Below are 24,580 nucleotides of genomic sequence, written 5' to 3' on the forward strand. Positions count from 1 at the left end.
TTTGGATCGGTTATTGGTCAAAATTAAAACCAAACCAATTTAATTGGTTTTAAAATTATCAAAACCAAACCAAACCAAATATAATATACATTTGTCGGTTTGGTGGTTATCGGTATCGATTTGGTTGGTTCGGTTATTAACCATACACAAAAATAAAAGAAACAATTCATTCAAAATGTGAAAAAAGTGACAACAATCCATTCAAAATGAAAAATAGTTAGTATGACTTAAATTACTGAACTTTTCGATCACTGAATTTATTATCAATAAAGCTTTAAAATTCACTATATTGGCCTAGAAGGAGAGACAATAACATTTTCAGTCACACAAAGAATTGACCTAGACACTCAGATACATGAAATCAATAAGATAAATGTTTTCAATCTTGGGCATTTTTGCTTTCAATAACTAAATTATAAAGAAATTTTAATAAAAATATGTATAAGATCTTTAAAATTGATTATAAAAACAATATATTAAGTATGTATATTAATAAAATATATGTATATAATTTATCGGTTCGGTTCGGTTATTTCTTCGATTTTTTTGAATAAAACCATAACCAAACCAAATATTATCGATTTTCAAAAAATCTAAAAACCAAACCAAACCAAACCCAAATAAAATCGGTTTTATTTGATTTTTCGGTTTGGATCGGTTTTTATCCAAACCGTGAACACCCCTAACTACAGAAGTAAAAAGAAGAAGTCATGTGAGTCATTTTTGAAAAGGATCAAATATACCCCTATTAAAAAAAATAAAAAATATATTTTGGATTTACTTTTTTTCACTTTCATCAGATATAAGTGTATACGTGAACCACTTTTGTAACCGCAAGGGTATATGTGAGTCATTTTTCTAACAGTAGGTGGGGGTAGGCATGGCATGACATATATCGAATTAACATACCATATTGAAATTTTCGATACTGTGATTTTGGTATTATGGTACACATTTTAAATTATTTAGTATTCGATATGATATTTGATATTTAGAAATAACATACTGAAATATCGAATACTATACCGAAGTATATAGTTACATAAATAACATACATTATTCTTATATACCCCACTAAATGATCTTAACTGTAAGAATTACATAGAGTGTAATACACTAGTATTTGAACAAATTAGTTATTTAACTAACTATAACTAGCTAAGTAGAATATATAACATCTAACTCCTCACATAAGAATCACATATCCCATTTTTACAGAAAAAAAGTGAAGAAAATTGATGATTGATTGAAGATGTTGACGAAATTGTTGTTATGGAAGGAGAGAATGGACGAATGCGTGTTCAACTGTTTTTACTGAATCTGTTGATGATCATCCAATGGATAAATAACAATTTTCACAGAAATGATGGATACTCAAGTTGATTCAAGTTCAAGATATGATGAATACACAAATTGTTCAAGTTCAAGAAATGATGAATACTCAAATTGATACGTATTTTTGTACTGAATTTGTCGAATTAAACTCAAAACAGAGAGTCTACATATTTCTCTACAAGTAAACTCAAAACTGATAACAGAGACTTGATTCAACTTGTCTCTTTGCTTCCATTTTGATTACCTCTTGTTCCTTTTCCTTCAATTATCTTATTATTTATCGTTGTTAGTATTCTTTTCTCCGTTACTTCCGTCAGTAGCTTCTTCATTAATGTATTCTCTTTTCATATGTGCTTTAAAATGTTTTACTTGAATTGAAGTCTATATAAAAATTGTAATTAAAGAGTTGCTAAAAAAGAATGAAGTCATTGCCAACGTATCCAATTTTCATACTAGTTGTTGATCTACTGTTGTTTTTTCATTGCAACACATCCAATCTTCTTAGCCAACTCCTTTATTTTCTTCAATCTCACTGTCATTCATGTTATCAAGCATCCCGTCCACCCCAACCATCAATGTAGCGATAAATGAATTCTTCATAAGCTCTCTCACATATATTGTTGGGAAAGGCAAGCACAAAATAAATGTGCATGACTGGGCAATAACGGAAGAAAACTCAAGTCAAAAGTTTCCCTTTTATCTGAACCAAGAGAAGACAAAATAATGCAAGAGAAAACACTGTTTGGGGCAGCAAACAAATCAACCAAGCAAGCAAAATAAATCAACACATGAGACGCCAAATTTAACGTGAAAAATCTCTTCGGTGCGAAGAGTAAAAATCACAAGGCCAAAGCTCCACTAAAATCAACAAGAGTTACAAAAGTGTTCTCCAAAATGGGCACCAATAAAGTGCCAATTAATGAGCAACACAACTACAAGATAACACCAAAAATTAGAGAAATAAAAGAAGCAAAATCATCAAATACGCAACTACTGTTCACGAGCAAAAATATGGAGCTACAGGACTCCAAATCACCCTCTATCAGTTCCCAATCAAAGATAAGTTGAAAGGAACAAGCTGTCCCAAAATCAACTCAATCGGATAAGAAACGAAGCGGGAATCACAATTTAAAATTGGCTACTAGGGCTTATGCAAAAATCTGCACTCTCTCACTTTTCTGCTGTTCTCAATCTCTTGTGATTCTTCCAAAATAAGACCTAAAAGAAAGTCTTACATATGCACCATAATACTGGGGTTATGAGCAAAAGTGAGCAAAATTTATTCACAAAGGAAAGGAGTGAAACCCAATACCGTGGACTTTTATTTATCCACATAGAAAGAAAAAAAGACCCAAAACCCAACATATATATGACTATACTTTACTTCATTCATTATATTTTCTCTTTTTATAATTTATTTTATTTATTCCTTTTATTTTCTTTGTGTTTCCTTTTGATTTGACTTCAAATTTCTTATATTTAAAATAATTTAATTTCAGACAAATATCAAAATAAGTGAAGAAAATCAAATAAAACATTAAAATTAAAATATACTTTCTTAAAAAAATATTATTATTATCATTTAAATATATACGTAACTTTTTAAAAATAATTAGAAGTTGAAAAAAAAGGAAAGAATTGGCGCCTTCCCCATTTTAACAAATTAATAACCGACTTTTAACTAACAAGTAGAGTCGATATAAAATCTCACTCCTCACATAACGATTGCATATCCCCTGTTTTTTGTACAGAAAAAAAAAAATCAACGAAGAGAGTGGCTGAATGGATTTACATGAAATTGTTATTGTGGAAAGAGAGAATGGATGAACGGATTTTCGACTGGTTTGCTGATGCTGATGCTGATGCTGATACTGATACTGTTGCTGATGAAATTATTAGTATGTTCCCATGTTTCTGAATGATTCTTCTTTCTCTTTTTGTTGATTTCTTGGTACTAATTTAACGATACACTGGTTCTGGTGCAGCTAATAAACACTTTTGATGCATTCTGAAATGATGAATACGCAAATTGATTCAAGTTCAAGAAATGAAGAGTACCCAAATTGTTCAAGTTCAAGAAATGATGAATACTCGAATTGATTGAAGTTAGATAAATGGTATTTCTGTAGTGAATTCATAATCTCAAACACATTTGTCGAATTCATATCTCATTCTCTGTAAACTGAAAAACAGAGTCTTGTTATTCATTCAAATGAAATGAAATATGAGTATTCATTCATCTCTATTACTTCTCTCTTTGCTTCTATTTTTGATTACCTATTGTTTTTTTTTCGTTCGATTATCATATTATTTGTTGTCGTTAGTATTCTTTTCTCCATTATTTATGGGGTAACAATAAAGATGAAAGTTCATACTCTCTTGATTCTTTTTATACTTGGTATATTGCGCTTTTTGATAGTTAAATTGTATGATTTTTTATCAACAATTTAAGATGTATTTTTTCTTATTATGTTTATATGAAAAAGATTGTAACTTATAATATTTTTCAAACAATTTTCAATTATCTAAATTTTAATTATGAAATTAATTCTAATTTAATTTAGTTCCAAAAATTAGTCATTGACTCTCGTGAAAATAAATAGTACTAGTAAAAAGGAATGGAGTATTATCTTGGCATTTTTTAAAAGTAACAACTACTTTCTTTGTTTCATATTACTTGACCTAATATCTCATTAATTTTTTTTTGATTAGAGGTGTATTTTACTAAACTAAATTTATTAATGATATGTTAGAACTCTAATTTGACTACTCCTCTCTCCACCCGGAAATAAGATCAAACAATATATCCTAAGGTACCACATTGATAAACACATATTATCATATTCCTTTTATAAAGAAATGTTTGCGACTACAAATTTTCAAATACCTATAATTTTATAAAGATATACGAGTCAATAATAATAGTAACTAATTATTCTTTAATGACATTCTTTAATATAATTCTTTCACACGTTACAAACAATCTTATCATGCCGAGCACGAATCTTCCTACTGATTCAAATGAAATTGGTTTTCATTCATACATATTATTTGTCAAGATTACTAAATAATTTAAATGTGAAACTAATAATACTATCTTGATATTTTTAAAAATAACAATTACTTTCACTGTTTCATATTATTTGACCTCAATTGACTTAATAAACCTCTTAAGAAAATAAGTGTTATAATTAAGAATTCAAGACAATAATTAATATATTTTTCTTACTATACCAATATGTTCCATCTTCTTAATAGTATTCAATTTTCAAGAGGCATTTATTAAGCAGTGGTAGTTTAGTAAACTACACATTTAATTTATTAATTTCTTAATGGACGTGATTTTTGCTAAGGTGACACTTATTTTGAAACGAAGAGAATAACCACTTCATCTAGTTATTTAATATTAAGGGCTCGTTTATTAAATAAAATGGTTTGTTTGGTTGGGGAACAAGTTATCCCAAGATTAATTATTCTAAGATTGTTATCCCACTCTCAATGTGACATAAAAATAACTCTACAATCTAGGATAACTAATTTCGAAATAAGTTCTTCCATGATTTTATCCCAACCAAACACGAGATAAACTCATCCTAAAATTAACCCCGAAATTAATTATAACTTATCCCTCATATCAAATGAGCTCTAAGCGCAATATGGGGGAAAAAAATACTCCATCTATCCTAATTTATGTGCGTCATCCCTCTTTAATCCGTCTAAGAAAATGTTACATTTTCTTAATTGACAACTATCTTATAACATCATCTCCATTTATGTTATTATTGGGTTCACTAAACACATTACAAAGTATGAATTATGAAACAATTCGGTAAACATAATAAAGTTTTTCTTTATTACTTAAACTTCTTATCCAATCAAACAATGTCACATAAACTAGACGAATAGGATAATAGAAATTCTCTCAATTTACTAAAATGAACAAGTAAATATACATTATTTTTTAAGAATTCGACAATCACACACCTATCTACATTTTTAAAAAAGTCGTTAAATATAATTGCATACATATGCTATAATGCAATTGTATAACTGATTTTAACAAAAACTTGGCACGTGAAAAGCCAATAACAACGTCTCCCGCCTTTTTAACTAACTGAATTTTATTTACATAAGTAACCGCAAAATTTTGCTTCTTCTTCTTCTTCTTCAGAGATCCAAAATTTACAGAAGAAGAAGAAAAGCTCAAGAACAACTTTCATGAAAATGGCTCTACGGATGTCTGCTGTTGTTACCATTGCTACGCTTCTCTTCTTACTCTACCTTTTGATTTACACCAGTATTTTTGGTAAGCATGGGGTCTGAATTTCTCTGCTTTTTGCTTCTTTTTTTGATTTTGTTGAGTTTCATACATCTCTGTTCATAATCTGAAGTTAAGAATCTTTGATTTGAATGTTTTTACAGTGAGAATGATGAGAAATGCAAACAGAGTACAAAACTTGATCTCTGTTCATGATCAGAAGTACGACTTGGATCTCTATCTGAAAACAGAGTACAAAACTCCACTGAGAAATTCCAACAATGGAGGAACTGAAATGCTTGAATCATGGAATCAAAGTCGATTTCATCTCGTCTCTTTGGCATCAACACTGGGAAAATCGAACTTGAAGGTCAACAATGGCGGAATTGATGTGCCGGAATATCTGAATCACAGTTCAGTTCATCTCATCTCTTTCGCATCAGTTTCACCAACACTGCCACCTACATTTCCACCACCAACGCCGTCTTTCTCAACCACATCAACGTCATCACCTCCGCCGCCGTCACTGACACAGCGCCAAATCCAAGAACAGCAACTGAATAACATCTTGGAGGCATTAATCGGAGCAGGGGATTTCGTGGGGTGGGCTAATTTGTTATCTTCAGCAGATTTATCATCTCTTCCACTCACCGCCACCTTCTTCATCCCTGGACAAACCGCCATGGCAAATCATCAAACAGTTGGTGTGCAAAACTTAGATCCATTATTAATCGCTTATCACATAATCCCACAACGCCTCTCTTTCTCTGATCTCCAACAGCTCAAACCCAACACACGAATCCCAACTCTTTTGCCTTCTAAATTCATCATCGTCACCAACAATTCTTTATCCAATTTCACCATTGATGGGTCTCAAATCACATACCCAGATCTATACGTAAATCTTGCTTTCACATTTCATGGGGTCGATAAAATTCTTGAATACTCTGTTAATAATGCTGAACCCCTGTTATCTCCTCCTGTTGAAAGTCCACCAACACCTGATGCTCCTAGTCCACCATTAAAGCCGAAATTTCCACCATTTTTTCCTGCAAGAGGAAGAGGTTTTATTGATGGGTCTGATTCAAATATTCCATCTTCCATTGAGAAATTGATGGTTTTTTTGAGTGTTAGTATCTTTTTGCTGCAGTGATGAAGATCAATGTACTGAGAAACTGGTTCACTGCTCTGTTTTTTTTTTCTTGAATCAGCTCTGTTATGGTGAATTCATGAAGAAATGAGAAAGTTTAGCAAGATTGAAACTTTTTTTAGTTTTAATTCTGTCTGTTTTGCTTAATTGCAGAGTTAATGTTCTAGTAATGTGATTAAGATATAAGTTTAGTTTCAAAAGTTATGCTTTAAAAGTAATTTATAACTCGCGAGTGATGACTTATAAGATATAATTTGGTTTCTACAAAAGTTATGTCGATAGAGACCGGAGTTCAGTTTGTATACGTAAAAACCTTTTGCTAAACAAAGCATCTCCAAATTTATGCCTTGTAAATTAGATCGTAATTAAGGATATTTTAATTCATCATGAATTTTCAATAAATGAGCAAAATGGATAAAACTCAAAGACCACTTTTATACATTGGATATAAAAAAAAATTAGTTTTCAAATTAAAATTACTACATATTTTAAAACTAAATAAAAATATTTTAAATTACAATAATTAATAATTAAAAATATGTAAGAACATATAAAAAATTATAATAAAAAAATAATATGTTTGACTCTCAAAATTTAAACACGTCATATAAATTTGGTGGAGGGAGCACAAAATAAACATGCTAGTTTTGGTAACATAAACTATTAGTATGATTTTTGGACAAACAACACAAATTTCATTATTTTAGGAGCTAATTATTTAGACTCAAGTTAATTTGTAATATTACGTTCCTTACCATACTTAAGGCCTCAAATACGTGTATACATGTATCACATATATATGAGGTCAAAATGAGGTGTAATTCGTTTTTGATACACTGTATCCAAATGTATCTGACTCTTTCGCTCCCTTCTCATCCTCTGTATCTTTATTTATAATGTATTTGGTATTACATATACATGCATCTAGTGTGATTCACATGTATTTGAGATACATAAAAACATATCGCTCGCCTCTCTCCTTCTCTCGCCCTATTTCAGTATATCTGATATAAAAAATACATGTATATACATGCATAGGATTTGAAATCTGGTAGAAAATTATTTATTAGTGAGATAATATATTATTATATCAAACTATATAGAGAATTAGTAAATATGACAGAAATACTTATATAATTCGGTAATTTTTCCATTATTCTTTTTTGTAAAAAGAGTAAAGGAATAAATCACTATGGGCCCGTCCGGACTTTATGAACTCACAAGCCCAAATTCCATCCAAGCTAGCTGGATCTGAATAACTGCTTTGCTTTCACTTTCGGAAAATTACTCCGGCGAACTCTTTGGAAAATTACTCCGGCGAACAAATGGATTCATCTACACTGCTCTTCAACCAGCTCAAGGTTTCAAAATTTCGATGTTATTTTCTCAAAAGTTGTTCATTTTCACATCTTGCTTAAAGACTAACTGATTGATTACTGTCTGAAATCCGAAAAAAATCAGGCAGCAGAGCCATTTTTCTTACTAGCAGGTCCCAATGTGATTGAATCTGAGGATCACATTCTTTACATGGCCAAACACTTGAAGAATATCACTTCTAAGTAACTTTCTCATCTCTCTTACAGTTTCTTATGTGATTTTGGAATGTATTCATTTGTTTTAACTAGTGGATTTCGCAATTTTATGTATTTCACCAATTTAGCTCTAAGGAATGGTATTTGATCGTATGGTCCAATTTGAGGTTCATTTTGTTGTTTTTCATTATGAATTTAGAGGACATTTGGACATTGAAAAAAATAAAAAGTACACAGTGAGTAAAATTTGAAAAAAAAAAGTAGTAGTAATTTGTTTTCAAGTTGGAAATGGTATTTGGAAATTGGAGTTGTTTCTGGACATGTATACAAATTAGAGTTGTTTTTGAATAGTTGTGAGTGATTTGGAGTTAAAAATATGATTTTTGGAGTTTTTCGATTCCGGAAAATTGTAACAATTCTGTGTCCAAACAGTTTTGCTGGAAAACATCCATGGCCAAACGGGCACTTAATGATTGAGTTATCTTTTTTTTTATAGACTTGGGTTGAAGTTTGTGTTCAAGTCGAGCTTTGACAAGGCTAATCGAACCTCGTCTAAATCATTCCGTGGTCCTGGCTTGGCTGAAGGCTTGAAGGTATAAAAGTGCCATTACTTTGCTGGAAACATCAGGCACTTTAATTTCTGGAAGGATATCACACTACTTTGGTTTCAATGTTGGTTTTTTGGACTCCTATATCAGTTTTAGAAATATGTATATTGTGAATGATGGTCTCTAATCCTTCTTCTCTTGTGATATAATTTTGCAGCCTGGTTTAATATGTTATATTCCATGTCATGTATGAATTCCACTATTACATAAACCCTTCCAGCATATAACCTATCACTTTTCCCCCTTTGTTGCAGATCCTTGAAAAGGTGAAAACAATATATGACGTACCCATTGTAACTGATGTTCATGAATCTATTCAGGTAAAATTTGTTTGCATATTTTAGTGGCACTATGCCATTTATAACTAAAACTTTTGTGCTGATATTCTGTTTGATCCAGAATTTGATGATCTAATTGCAATATTCACTTAGGAAATTATGTTACTTCTGTAAATAAATTGTGCATTTTTTTAATTTCTCACTCATTCTTATTCCTTTGAAGTATATTGACCAACTTAATATTTTTCCATTCCACAAAGTACTTTTTTTTGTATCATATTCCTCATTTCTGACTCTTCTGAGAACGCCATGGATGTTATGCTCTATGGTTGGAGGTATTTAACTCTAATTATTCTCCCCTGTCTAACATAAATGATGGAGAAGATTTCAAAAACTTAGTGTGTTGTTGGTTGAACTGACACTTCATTTGTCAGAAACATATTATGCAAAAAAATTGGTTCGAGTATCCACGTAATGTGATATTTCCAGTTCATTTATTCATTTTGTATATCCGCTCATCATTGAATATTGGTGGTCCAGAAGTAGTTCCCCTTCCAATATGAACTGCATCTACCAATGTTTTTTCAGTGTGAAGCAGTTGGCCAGGTTGCAGATATAATTCAAATTCCTGCTTTCTTGTGTAGGCAGGTTATAATCTTCATTTTCAGAAAGATGTTGTGACTTTTTCTGCCAAAATTTTAAATACATTTCTCAGGAAGCAGCCATATTGATCTACTTTTTGGCTTTTAATGACAGACTGACCTACTTGTTGCAGCTGCCAAGACTGGAAAAGTTATTAACATTAAGAAGGGCCAGTTTTGTGCTTCTTCAGTAAGTAACATTCCTTTTTCTTTTTTTTATTGGATCAATCAGTAAGTAATGTAACTCTTTTCAGTTTCGTTTTAGTTCTCCTTTCACTTTCCCTTGTCAAAACCACGATAAACTTTTATCCATTATCTTGGATGCACTCATGGGTTTATATTCTGTCCATTTTCTACTTATGCTACAATGTTCTCAGGTGATGGTAAATTCTGCTGAAAAAGTGAGATTGGCTGGAAATCAAAATGTCATGGTGTGTGAGAGAGGAACAATGTTTGGCTATAGTAAGTTTTCTTCAGTTTGTTTCTTCTTATTAACTTTTTCTAGTTGGATGGAAGCAAGTCTCTGAGAAGTTATTTTCAGTTTTTTATATGTCGGAAAGGAAGGTCTTGAAGATTTACAAGTACATTATGAATAATTTTCTGCACTGATCTTCTAATGGTCAATGCAAAACATAGAAAGAATAGGAGAAATGTACTCAGTGTTCATGAAAGGTGCATAAAAGGTCAGATGCAAAATGATTCTGGGGTGGGGACCTAGGGTGGACAGAAGCAAATCCATTATTCATTATACTTCAAACAATACGTAGAGTAACTCCTGATAAAACAGTACAAGCAAGACGTATAGGTGGATGAGGTGGATATTACTCCACCTGTCGCTTCCCAAAGCATAGTTATTCCCAAACTCGGTAAGGAGGAGGCTTACTGCAGGTATTTAAATCTAACATATATTATCCGACTCTGCAGATGACTTGATTGTAGATCCTCGGAACTTTGAGTGGATGAGGGAGGCCAATTGCCCTGTTGTAAGAGTCTTATTTATGACTGTATTTTATTATTATATTCCCAGATAAAATAGCTGGAGGAATCCACTTACATATATATTTGTTTTTGGATGTACTTTTTCTCATTTACATTCTTTGTTCTCAGGTTGCTGATATAACTCATTCATTACAACAGCCAGCAGGCAAAAAGGTGCATTGTTCTTTTACCCTTTCCTTCGAGAGTACTGAAAATCCTTAGATGAGTCTTTGATACGTATGCAACTGATAAAAGGAAAAGGAAAGGAGAAACTATTCTAATTTACCATAGCATATCAGTATTGGATACATGCAGTTTATTGCCAACATAAGCCTTCACTCTGAGTCCATGACTATGACTCAGGGAATTTAATTAGTTTGAACTTTGAAGCTTTAGGTTTAATAAGCATAAAATTTCTTCTTTTTCTCTTTCTTTTATGACATAGTCCTGACTTTGTGCTGTTTGAATCTTTCAAGCCTCAGAATCAACTGTTAATAGTTTATTTTAATTATTATCCAGTAGCCAATTCAACATTCTAGGATCACGAGTTCAATCGCATAATCAGACCATTTCTTAGGATCTAGTGTTAAAGTTTATTCTATGTCAATGAATTGATGTTTTGCATTCTTGTACAGCTGGAAGGTGGTGGTGTTGCTAGTGGCGGTCTTCGTGAATTAATTCCTTGTATTGCCAGGACAGCTGTTGCTGTAGGAGTAGATGGAATATTTATGGAGGTAAAAAAGAGCATCTAGTATTTGTAAAGTTGCAATCTGCTTTCTGTATGCACTTCTTGTTTAAGAAGACAAAGATGTTTACTCATTTAAGCGGAGAGTGAAAAGGAACTAGAGAGTTGAAATCAAAATGTGGTGATATTACTTTTGCTGGTGCATTCATTCAAAAGAGAAACTTTTAAGCCGTTTTTGAGATTCCTGAACTTTTAGGATATCCGTTTTGTCAAGACTTGCATTAATTTTCTGCTCAACTCATCCTCAAAAAAAATTCTGCTTGACTGAATCAGAGATATTTTTCATTAGGTGCACAATGATCCCCTGAGTGCTCCAGTTGATGGTCCAACACAGTGGGTAAGTTAAACACAAAATATATTATCTGTTTTGGACTTTTGAGGCATCCTTTTTTTTTCCTTAAACGAAGCTGTGGCATTCTGATTTTAGCTATTGATCTGATCAATGTTTTCATCTTTGTATTGACTTAGCCTCTGCGTCATCTGGAGGAACTACTAGAAGAGCTTGTTGCGCTTGGTGTAAGTTAATTTCTGTTTAGCATGAATTGCATATTTGACACTCTTTGTTGCTTAAATGAATGACACTAAACTTCTAAGTACCAACACTTGTAGAGGATATAAAGCGACTATGTTTACTAATTTTTCTTTATTTCGTTTATGTTTTTTGTTTCCTAATTTTTCTAATCTGATTAATAAGTTAGTCTGTAGGAGCCAATTTTAGCATCTTTTGTTGCCTGTTGACCCTATAATGATGCCAGTGTGGATATCATGGTCTATACCAGAGTTGAAGAGAGTTGTAAGGAGATGTGGTTCCTGTCCCACAAGGGTTTTTACAAGACTCTATAGATTTGGGACATCTTGCTACATTGCAGTGGTGTTGAATGCTCATTTGATGTGCGTTTAAACCAAATAACTAGGTGAAGTTTAAGTTGGACAGTCTCGCTTAAATGGCACTTAAAATGCAGATATTTAGGCATTAATGCATGCCCCTCATCTCCCTACGGGTTTTGTCTTTGAGAAAGCAGCACCAGAAAATAAATATAGTTGGCAAAGTGATATATAAATTGTCAGTATTAAAACACTATAAAGGAAAAAAATGACAGCTCGGTATACAAAGCATCCCGCATTCATACGGGGTTGAAGATGGACTGCACACCAAGGGGGTGTAATGTACACACAACCTAACTTGACGCAAGCATCAGTGGTTGATTGCAGGGATCAAACCCGTGACCTATAGGTTGCACAGAGACAAGTTTACCGTTGTCCAAGGCTCCTCTTTATGAAAACATGAGTAAAAATTTCCCTTTTTACACTTCTGGATTTTACAGAAAACAAATCACTGCATTAAAACAATAAATGGATGCTGGTAAATGCAAGGAACAAAAAAATCAAACTACATAATGGTATATGCTATCATTTAGCTTATGGTTTAGCATGCTTTGTATGTCTCTGTGTTCCTTTCTCCTAAGCACTTTGCAGTTATTCTTTTCTTCCCTGATATCACATTTCTTACAGAGAGTTAGCAAGGGGAAGCAGCAGTTCAAAATTGATCTCACTCCATTTTGTGACTAGAGCACAGAAGTTTGGCTATCAGTAAGCATATTCGAACCCATAAACTATACATTATGTGTTCGACCTGATAGGAGTTGTACTCAGGTTGCAGTTCATGAGTTACATTTCTACTTTATGTAGTGTTTTTCTTACTACTTCTGGAAAGTGAATTGGTTTTATCTAATCCATGATTCGTATATTAATTTCTGATCTGGATATTCTAATAGTTCACTTTGTTGACAAACTACCTGTCTAACATAGATGTGAATGCTTTCTTGAGCCCTATGAACTTGTTAGTTGTAAACCTTGACATCATTAATCTCTCAACTTCCATATTCTTATCCTTAATATGAATGTTAAACAGATGATTCTGCAGAGAAGATGTCTCCAGTCGTTTTAGCTTACATGTGGTGATGAGCTTCCTGCATTTTTAGTTTGCTACTTTGAAGACATTACACAGCGTGTATTCGTTACTATACTGAACATTATTAAATTTTCACTGTTTATTGTAATTTGATCCAAGACCGAATCATTGGTGAGAGTTGTAACACTTCCAGTGCATTTTTTTTTTTGATAACCGAGAAATCCGTCTGTGACCCGCCCTTTGGACCAATCACAGCCTTCTAAACTCCAGTGCATTTAGAAGGCTAAAAATGCTCTCTTTGGACTTCCTTTAGAACCTTTCGGTACCATATGTTACACCTTTGTAAGAAATTCATGCTATTTAACTTACACTGTGAATTCATTCAAGTTCTTTTGTTGTTGAGGAAGTATTCCTTCTATGCATTCGATTGAGATGCAACAGTTGCTAGCTGAAACTCGTGTTATCGTATTATCAGTCTCCAAAACAGATATTGCCACAGCTGTTAGCTTTGTTTGTGAGAGAGGAATTGGTGCAAGAGAATGCCTTGCTAGTCTTTACTTGCACAAAAAAATAGGACATATAGAATGTGATTTCAAGGCAAAATAGCCTATATAAGCTATAATATGTCATCTGATTTGGTAACAGATTTGACTTGTACAAAAAGCTACAATGGTATAATTAGTGTGGTGTTTACACAGGGAAAATATTGAATGATTCAGCTGTTGCAATTTCATTTTAATACTTCCAATGTTTGGATAGTTTCTATGGCCTAAAAATCGAACTACAGATAAACTAGAAAAAAGAAGAAGTAAAACCTCTCTCCCTAACAGCTACAATTCACTGATTTCACCATCTCTGCAACTGCCTACCCACATGTACAAATTTGACTTTGAGTTATTGTTTGATGGTAGAACACCACAACAATCCCTCCTTGGAGACTGCACCAGAAGAAAAAAAGAAGATCCAGTAAAAACATTATACGAAAAGGTGTTATAGTCGATATGCACAAATTGATCTGGACACCATACGACAAATGTATGTATAGAAGAGTTGAAAATGTACCTTTTGCCATCTGTTGTTATCTGGTCTTTTCAACAAAACAATGTTGTTGATCTTCTCAGGTGACTCAATTTTCCATCTGCAAGAAGGTGAAGACTCTCTATGTCTATAATAAATCCCAATAATCTGATTTCTTGAATGATCAAATTTCGCGGTGTTCATGTAATACACAAAAGGCTTCTGGCAAGGATGTTTTGTAACAGGTCTAGTGTTGAATGCATAAGCAGTGTAATCTGCTCTTCTGTACCAATTGAGAAATGTCCTTGAAGGCATTTCAAGTTCTCTAGGTGAAACATTTCCTCTAATTATCTGAACAACATAGCCCCATGACACTGAAATTGACCAATATCTCTCTTTGTCATAGCAAATTGATTGTTGCATTAGGTTAGCAGAGTCGAGTTTCGAAGATTCAAATAGGCGTTGGAGACCGTTAACCCTGGAAATTCCTGGGAATATTGGGTCTACTACATCAAGATGATGAAGTGAGACTAGTGGTGTTACTGGATGTGCTCCCAATAGGCCTAGTAAGTTCCCATAGACATCATACTGTACTACCACAAACAAAACAAAAAAAAAAATATCATCAATTTCAGCCAAATGCTTTAGAATACTTATAATCTATGTAGCTCGGACTTTCCAAAATGTTATATTTTTGAAGGATCCGATACATATCTGACGATATGAGCAACATAGCATATGGTTTATCATCGATAGTATAAGTTTCCATGTATCCATTGTACTATACTACCACAGACAAAACAAAAAATGATCATCAATTTCAGCCAATGTTTTAGAGTACTTATAATCTATGTAACTCTGGCTCTACAATAATATTGTTGTATGAACTTGTATCCATGTTGGATTCTCAAACAAATGCAATTTTTTCGGAGGATTCAACATACGCCAGGCGGTTATTTTTAAGAGTTTGAGCAACATAGCCTTTTTAAGAGTTTGAGCAACATAGCCTATGACTTACGATAAAGTCAAAATGTATAAGAATTGAGTTTAGCTTATAATCAATGTTACTTGGACTCTTTAAAAGATGCTGCTTGACCCGTGTTTGATTCTCAAGAAATGCACAATTTTTTAGAGTATCTAACACACACTACACATCCAACGAAACATTATTGAAGTGTTGAGGCAACATAACGATCAATAATTGAGTGATTTTTTTGTTACAAGATAAAAGAAAGGTGACTTTATTACCCCCATTTGCCATGATTAAGTGATCATATGTTTCATTTGCACATGGGATCTATGCTCCTATATATAGGTAAACTCAAATGTCCAATTAAAACAAGTATATCAATCAATTAATACAGAATTTCTAGTCACCTAAACGATAACTAAACATAACCATTCATGATTTAAGAAATTAATAGCCTACTATGATATGTAAACTTACACAAGCCGATAGTGTAAAAATTCTTTATATTATCAGTATAAATAAAAAATTTACCTGATGAAATCCGCGTTCTTTTGTAAGTGGTACACCAAGTTCAGCCATACAAGCTTGAATTCTATCATCACTTCCATATAATCCAGGATATCTTTGTATACAACGATCTTGCATTTTTTCTAACTCTTTTGCCAATGGATAACTAATTGCAAATCCACCACCACCATAAGCCATTGAATATGAAAAAAAAATATTTTGTACATGACTTTCTGAAGAGCTACCAATATAGTAATATTGGTTATGATCATATTTTGATAAAACCCTAACTACATTTTCCACAAAAAATACCGTATCGTCATCCCCCATCACGAACCATCTCACGTCTTTCAAACCCAACCTTAACGTCTCTGAAACAACCCTAGATATCCTTAGTGCCGATCTTCTCCCTTGTCGATTCGTGTAATGAAAATTTGTAGTATCATCTGGAAAAAAAGAAGATCAATACTTGCATAAATATACTATATTAAAAAAATATTTACCATTTATAGCAATAACATATTTTTTTTTCACTTGATCACTTTTAATACATTTATAATACAATTTTAATACATATTACAAAGAACAATTTATTATTCACATATAATACAAGTTTTATTGGTGGATAATACATTTATCACACATTTTAATACACTTATAATACAAACAATCATAATATATTTAGAAAAACAGTTATAATACATATATATTGCATACATAATTCACTTTTAATACATATTGTAGATTTAACATAATATTGCTATGTATTGCTATAAGTGGTAATAAATAAAAAGTATTGCTAAAATCAGTAATTATTTATTAAAAGATACCCAATGTTCAACTCATGAACTCATCATTTTCGACATATAGAGTTTACAGAAAGTATAAGAATTTCAACGATAAAAACCTAAAGATCGAAACCATCAATATAAAAAAAAAAAAACATGTCATCGCGATCACCTGAAATCCTAATATCAGGTAGGGCTTCATTGTTATTAATTTTGATCTTTTCATCTAACCAAACAACACCTCTTGTCTCTCCTGGTTTCCACCATAATTTAATATACTCTTTCCTTTTATCCCACAAAATCGACGATCCAGCTATCCCAAACACAACATGTTTGAGCATAGTTTCCTCTTCCTTTTTTCGAACATTGTTATAATATTCATCATTATGTTTGTTTTTTTCTTCATCTTGAAGAGTGAACGTAGACGTGTTATTATTCGTCGAAAGATGATCAACTTCATCAATATTGGAAGAACAATCATCATTGTTAAGAATGTAATTTGTGGAGTAAATAAGATAAATAATTAATATTGAGACGAATAACCAAGTTATGAAATTCCGTTGAGAACGTTGAGAAGTACTCATTATAATTATTATGAAGAGATTAATTAAAATGGTTGAGTTTGTTTACAATAATTCATGATGGAGAAGAAAATTGGTGAGTAAGAGACATGATCGGATTAATTTTTTGAAGTTTGTTAGAGGAATGAAGAAATCTACGCGATGTGCAGATAATATTAAATTAAAAATTATAGTAATAAGTGTGATTTGTTATGTGAGTAGTTTGAACATGTTAAATTATATTTATCTATTTACTTTGCTAATATGGTGTGAGTTTAATTGATATTATAAATGTTAGACGTGGTATATTTAGATGATGCCATGTGGCAATTTAAAGTTTTGGAATTTTTCGTGGATGGTCATGGTAGATCTGAGTCGAAAAGAAAATGTTAAGGTCATTTTTTTTTAATTTCAAGTAATAGAAAGCATTTTGAGTTGATCATTTTCAATATCTTAGGGGTAGATTTGAGTCGAAAAATAAAATGTTAAGATTATTTTTTATCTGTAAGGTTAATAAAAAGGTGTCATGAGCTATTTTCAATATCTTAAATGTAGATTTAACATAAAGTACTATTCAAAATAAACTGATATTAGAAGTCTGATCAAATAAGTTGCAATTAAGTTTGTATTGATTCCAGGAAATGATAGGTTTTTTCATACGACCTCCTTTCATATAATTTTAGGTTTATCTCGTTCGTTTTTAATACTTTCACTCACCATAATTTAACACTTATGAATCATTGCATATGTAGGTCGATATAAGATATGACCATGTCATCTTAAACAACCTAATTCTCTTAATTTATCCTTAATACTATTTTTATTCCTATCTAATCTTGTATTACCACATATTTATCTAACTGCATCTCTAGCAACCCAATATTCAGTGCAATAATAATATTAGTATTGTAACTATTTTGCAGAATTTATCTTTCAATTTAATAGACATTCTAATTATTCTATCACATAACACCCTGTATTTAGCACTTCTTCATTTCAATCATCTAATCTTTAATTCAATGAATTTTATCTTGATCGTTTTATTATATCATTCTCTTAAAATAACGAATCTAGATATCATAAGAAAAAAATTGTTATGGTAATTCGTAACAAGATTGAGGACCGACAAGATAGATATATAATTTGTTATGTAAGAATGGGGTAGAGATCTTATTAATTTTGTATTCTTGTATGATTATACTAAATTACACTCAAATTCAATTATCAGATCACTTTTCAAACGGATCGAAGTGAAGGGTCCACAGAGCACCGAAACGTTCTTTGGGGCTTATGTGAGTAATCTAACACATGGCCCATAATACCTGCACAGCTGATAACATGAATTGGGTCCTCCAACTTTGTGGGCCATGCCCTTGGAATTAAATATTTCAAATTAACCCAATTTTTTAAAAATTAGAACATTCTGGTTGTCATCGCTCGATCACTTCCTTTTCTATTAAGTGACTGCTTAGGGATCTTAGCGTACGATCTGGGCTGTTTCCCTCTCGACTTTGGATCTTAGCACCCAAAAAGTCTGTCTGTACAAACGATCTAGTCCTATTCTTGTCGTATGAATTCCACCCATTCAGAATCCTTATCAGGTTGATTTATATAGTGATTATTCAATTGAGGACGGATCTAGAGAGTCGGAGAGTGTTTACTTGAAAGGTTATAAGTCAGTAACAACTTAGAATAATTTACCATGAACTTACATTATTTCAAAATTATTGGAAGGACAATTGAGTTGAATTTAGACAAAATTGATCCTATCTAGTGATCAATGGAAATATCTTCTTTAATTATTTTTCTGCATACATACAATATCTTAGATATGATTTGGAATTTGGTGGACTATAGAAGTGTAAATTGACTACTCAAAAACCTAATAAACACCACAAACAAAAACTATAAGAAAAGATAAATTAATTCTTCTAGTGCCAACATTGAAACATGACTTATCTAATCACACCACATGCCCCTAAGGTCCAACGATCCTTTAATTTCTCTGGCTAATATTGTCATTTGTCCCCACCATTTCATTTGTTAGGTATATAAACAAAGGAACCTATTTAGTCAAAAATATACTAGTGAAAGAAACACAAGAGAGAAGTAGTTAAGATGAGGATAAGTAGGCAAGGGTGGATCTAGGGTTGGGGGTGTTCATTCTAACCCCCTCGTTAAAAAAATACATTGTATATATATATTGTAATTTTTTTATTTGTTATGTATAGGTATATGATTTTGAATCACCTAAATACAAAAGTAAAGATTGACTCAATGATTTAAGAGTTCAAAATTTCCGTGAGTTAAGAGCATAGGCGGAATTAGAGTTAAGAGTTTGGGGTTCTAAATTTTAGGACAAAACAGAAAAATATTGCAAAACATGTTTAAAAAAAGGTAAAGAGAAATTTTCATTGATAGTGGGGTTCGAACCTACTACACTAGTATGAAAATCATTTTCACCACTTTTTTTACCACTTAATTAGTTGTCAATCAATATTTTTTAGAGGGTTCACAAGTTAATATACATATATATATTTATTTAATTTTTTAATATAAATACACGGTCTACAAAAAAATTAGTGGGTTCGTCCGAACCACGAACCTCACCTATGTCCGCTTCTGATTAAGAGTTGCCTGATTTATTTTTATAGTTACTGATTCATTTTCATCTGGACACGTGGATGTAGTAGATATACTCCTATGGGTCCCACTTTGAAATTATGGATGATGTTCTGTAGAAAAACTTATCTATTTGATTGTAATTCGATCGGATCTAACTTTACTATAAAAAAAATGATATATTATAATATGCACAAATTAAACTATAGGGATTGTTTGGTTGGTGGGCAAAGTGATTATAACCTCGAGATAAATTCATGTGGCTTATTATTTTCCATATTTGATACAACTATTTATTTTAGAATTAGTAATTCTGAGAGTAAATTCTATAACAATCTCGATATAATAAAATAAAATAAAATGACACATTTTCCCTACTCTATAGCTTTTATCTCAACATTTTACAACCATAACAAGGTTATAAATTGAAAATAGAAGTTTTTTTCAGTTTATCCTGTTTAAATCGAATATTTTTTTTATATCATATCCAATATATTCCATTTTTAGTCCAAAACGAACTAAATATCTTCCAATAATTAAAAAACATGTCTCATTAATTGTATTATAATAACTTTAAAATTAAATAACTTGCTCTTCAACCAGACGACGTATAGCAAAAGCACTTGACAACAAAAAAACGTCTAGTCTTTTATTTCTCTAAATTGTGAGACAAAAAAACATGAGAGTAATATGTAGTAAGATATGGTGAGTTGCCCTACAAGCTTTACTAGAGAGACCTCCCAAGTCCAAAAACAATAGACAACAAGAAAGGCCTCACATCCCCCCCCCCCCCCCAAGATGATATTCACAGATCACACAATATCTTGTTTGCCTTTTGAATTAATATTCTAAATTATCTTAGATATAATTAAATTGACGATAAATTCTTAATAATTGACAGGATGGAAAACGATCAAGTTTAAGTGAAGCAAATTCAAACAAAACAATAATTTACCATAAGGGCGGAGTGGGGATTTGTTGGCGGTGAAGGGGTGGAGGGTGGGTAGAAGACAATGAGTTTGAAATGTCACTTATGAAATTGTTTTTTTTACTCCCACTAGAAGAATCATTTTTAAAAACATTTTAACTAATTAAACATGAAAAAATTAGAATTTTTTTCCCTTCACACAAGAGTTGGATATTTTGTAATATATAGATGTCTTAAATTGAACAGACACATCTGTTCATGAAAGAACATGACTATTATGAAAATTAGTCATTTGTTTATGAAATAACATGACTATTATGAAAAATCATCTCTTAAGTTTTACAAATATAAGGACTCTAAGAGAAAAATCTGCAGACATATACAAGACTTTGATGTATCATGAAAGGAATTGCTTGTATTTTCTCCAATATGCATACATGTAATATCTCTTTAAGAAAAGTGATTCTTCACGCATCAAAGTCATCTTCTCTTCAATTGTATTTCCTTATTATTTTTCTAACACATACACTTGAAATCTTTTTTTCAAAAAAATATCTAAGCCCACAACTCATCAATGCAAGTGAGAGAGTGATACAATATATCAAATCAAGAAACAACAATTTTAGATGCAAGAAAATTAATCTCCAACATTCTTCTTCTATATTTTTTTTTTCATTTTTTTATTCCAAATGTTTTTGTATTATGTTGATCATTGAAATGAAGGCATAGGGATAAGTGTTTATGCCATGTGAAAATCTAGTTGTATAGGCATGGGATAAGATAATTCTTCAATGACAATCATTCTTTCTTCTTACTTTTCTATTTAATTACCCCTCTTCTTAACCTTTTGTGCCAGTAAGAAAGTTCTATACATACACAACTTTTTGTCCAATTCCAATATTTAATTCATTTGAGACTTCTTTGTTTGTGGAGTATATAAATAGATCAATTTTGTGTATAGTCTGCAGGATATCTACTTACTTAACTCCTCCTCCAATCAAAGGCAAAAGCATCAATATCCTACTTCTTTTCAGGTATATTGTATATTAATTATGAGCCTACCTTATTGAATGAAAGTTTGATTAGCCGATAAGATTGCGCACACATCATTCTTTTTAAAGCATATTTATGAAATTATAGTGAATACGTCGTTATATTTTGAAAAATTGCATTGCACACATTGTTTTGCTCCCTCCCACCAAAGCTTAACATACTCGATCTCTCACGTAGTTTTGTTCTTTGGTTTTGTTAAGAAGTCACACATCAGTAGATGAATGAGAAATTGGTCTCTTTGTGGATTTGGACAAATCTTCTCTCATGAGCTAACAACTTTTGAGGTTGAGTTAGGCTCAAGTGTCATAGATGTCAGAGTTAGACTCGTCCCAATTGTTGTTCACCGATGTTGTACTCCCATTTATAAGCGTTTACGCACCAGTTAAGATCTAGGCATGCGGGTGAATGTTAAGAAGTCTCACGTCGGTAGAGGAATGAGAACTTGAGTTAGACTTATTTACCATATCTTTACAGGTTTAGAATGACCTTGGATACTATAAAAGGTCAGGAAAAACCTTGTTCCTTTTGGCTGAAACTCAATACACACTCTTCGTGTTGGTAAGTGATCAAATTTGTTTTTGAATTGTGCAATGTTTAGTATTGTTAGCATATGTTGGAGTGTAGATCTCAGTTTTCAGTGAATAAATACAATTTCGAAAGGTAATAAATATTCCTACAACTCATATGTTTATGTAGGAATCTAGTTTTGCTCTTATGGATTCAAAATATGGAATGAAATATATGTCATATTCTGTCTAGGTTTCTGATTTAGAAATCCCTATGTTCAACTGTTAGTGTTTTGATTATGTATTTTTATACAAAATGTATTTTGTGGTTATTCTTGATTATTTGCAACCTTAAGACATATACCTACATCTTTCACGAGGATATAAAGTCCAATTTTATCATTTGCCTTTTCAAAATTAAGTTATGACATGCAGGGGCGGAGCCACCTTGCCCCCAGGGTGTTCAATTGGACACCCTTCGTCGAAAAATTATATGATATATACACGTAAAGTTTTGACTTATATTAGTATATATGGTATTTTGGACACCCTAATATAACAAAGTAACCCGCAGTGGAGATGGCTAGATCTGTCACAAGCCCACTCGCTGCCTAGTTCGATTCTCCGCATAACCGTTTTCATTTTTCTATAATTATTTTGCCTTCTTGAAGTTTGTAAGTAAATAAACATGCGTAAGTTTAATAGAAATGTTTAGTGCCTTGGTGGTAAATAGTGTCATGCTTGTCTTGAGTGACCCAAGTTCGAATCTCACATCCAATAAGGATTTTTTTTCAATTAAAATTGAATTATTTCCTTAAATTTTAATACACTTTCCTATGTGGAATAATATTTCCTTATATTTTACTCCCTCCGTCCCATTTTATATGATGTACTTTGATTTGGCACAAACTTTAAGAAAAATGGAAAGACTTTTAAAACTTGTGGTCCAAAATGAATGATAGAAATTTGTGTGGTTGTAAATCATTTCATTAAGGGTAAAAAAGACATTTTATAGGCAAATTGTTACTTAAAATAGAAATGTGTCATTCTTTTTGGGACTGACTAAAAAGGAAAGTAAGTCATATAAATTGGGACAGAGGGAGTATTACGTTTTATCTTCTGGACAATAAGCATAAGATCTTTTATCAAGCAATTAACACTTCACTAATTAGGAGATGTTTGACTGGGGAATAAGTTATTCTGCTATTAATTATTTCAGGTTTTGTTATTTATGTGTTGTTATTTCGTCTTCTATTTGAGATAAAAATAACATTATAATTTCAAAATAAGTTATTACGAAATAAATATCCCACAATTTTGTTCCAACAAAACATAAAATAAACTCATCAATAAACTAATTCTAAAATTAATTGTTCTTTATCCCTCGTACCAACCGAGTCCTGAAGTATTTATTGAGGTTAATATTCGTCCTAACGTCATTGTCAAGGCAGCAAATGTAGGCTATAATGCTTTAAATAGTGAACTACATATAATATTTTCAAGCAACTTTTAGTAAATAACCTAATTTGCCCTTCTTTGACAAAATTACCCTTCTAAATTTGAGGTTTACAAGTGTTCTTTCCACAAAAGGTTCATTGATGGACTCATACTATTTAAAAGTTAGCATTTATTCATTCCTACGTTGCTCTTTAACTCTTGTCTCTATTCACCTAGTTTGAAGTGTTCATATTGAGATTCGATTAAATTTAAATTTACATAAAAAAAATTCATATAAAGTGTAAAGCGCTTTCTAATCAAAGTGATCATTTTATATTCAGTCCTCAATCTAAAAATCTCTTATTAAAAAGAAAAGAGTACTTTTCACTCACTCACGATGAATCGTCTTATATCACGTAAAGCTTATCCTTGTATAGTCTTTTCTCAAGTGTTGTTATTGTCATACAAACTAACAGTAACAAAATATCATTTTCAGTCATCTTCTGTCACAGGCCATTCAACTACTATTAATATCTAGCTAAGTTACAATGACTTGTAATCTGTCCATTTATAATTGTTTCTATTTATCTTCTATTTTAAAAATCAATGCTATTAATATATTAAATTTAATAATATAATATATTTAAGATAATAAATTTAAAATACATTTTTTATATGTTTTAGCTTGTATGCCATAAGTATCTATATGAACCTTCTTAATGCACCCAAACACTATGATGTTAAATAAAAGAGTG

The 24,580-nt window shown here is 31.6% G+C and overlaps 3 protein-coding genes across 4 annotated transcripts; 2 read left to right on the forward strand and 1 right to left on the reverse strand.

Annotated features, from left to right (window-relative positions):
- Positions 1-5,509: 5,509 nt before the first annotated feature.
- LOC102605845 (uncharacterized) lies at positions 5,510-6,894 on the forward strand. Its single transcript, XM_015304308.1, has one exon. The coding sequence runs from the start codon at positions 5,763-5,765 to the stop codon at positions 6,744-6,746; it is 984 nt and encodes a 327-aa protein (XP_015159794.1). The 5' UTR covers positions 5,510-5,762; the 3' UTR covers positions 6,747-6,894.
- A 1,042-nt stretch (positions 6,895-7,936) lies between these two features.
- Positions 7,937-13,632, forward strand: LOC102602925 (2-dehydro-3-deoxyphosphooctonate aldolase 1). Of its 2 annotated transcripts, XM_006365086.2 has the most exons (14): positions 7,937-8,104; positions 8,205-8,302; positions 8,772-8,868; positions 9,138-9,203; positions 9,750-9,809; positions 9,918-9,992; positions 10,180-10,264; positions 10,727-10,785; positions 10,910-10,954; positions 11,416-11,514; positions 11,815-11,862; positions 11,994-12,041; positions 13,038-13,115; positions 13,438-13,632. In XM_006365086.2, the coding sequence occupies exons 1-13, from the start codon at positions 8,069-8,071 to the stop codon at positions 13,092-13,094; spliced, it is 873 nt and encodes a 290-aa protein (XP_006365148.1). In that variant the 5' UTR covers positions 7,937-8,068; the 3' UTR covers positions 13,095-13,115; positions 13,438-13,632. The 2 variants fall into 2 exon arrangements, with proteins under 2 accessions (XP_006365148.1, XP_015159798.1); XM_015304312.1 differs by lacking the exon at positions 9,750-9,809.
- A 569-nt stretch (positions 13,633-14,201) lies between these two features.
- Positions 14,202-17,303, reverse strand: LOC102606181 (uncharacterized). Its single transcript, XM_006365096.2, has 4 exons — positions 16,892-17,303; positions 15,956-16,377; positions 14,500-15,042; positions 14,202-14,375 (listed from the first exon to the last, which is right to left on the reverse strand). The coding sequence occupies exons 1-4, from the start codon at positions 17,301-17,303 to the stop codon at positions 14,268-14,270; spliced, it is 1,485 nt and encodes a 494-aa protein (XP_006365158.1). The 3' UTR covers positions 14,202-14,267.
- Between the last annotated feature and the right edge of the window lie 7,277 nt (positions 17,304-24,580).

Source organism: Solanum tuberosum, unplaced genomic scaffold (assembly GCF_000226075.1).
Source record: "Solanum tuberosum cultivar DM 1-3 516 R44 unplaced genomic scaffold, SolTub_3.0 scf00529, whole genome shotgun sequence".
NCBI lineage: Eukaryota > Viridiplantae > Streptophyta > Magnoliopsida > Solanales > Solanaceae > Solanum > Solanum tuberosum.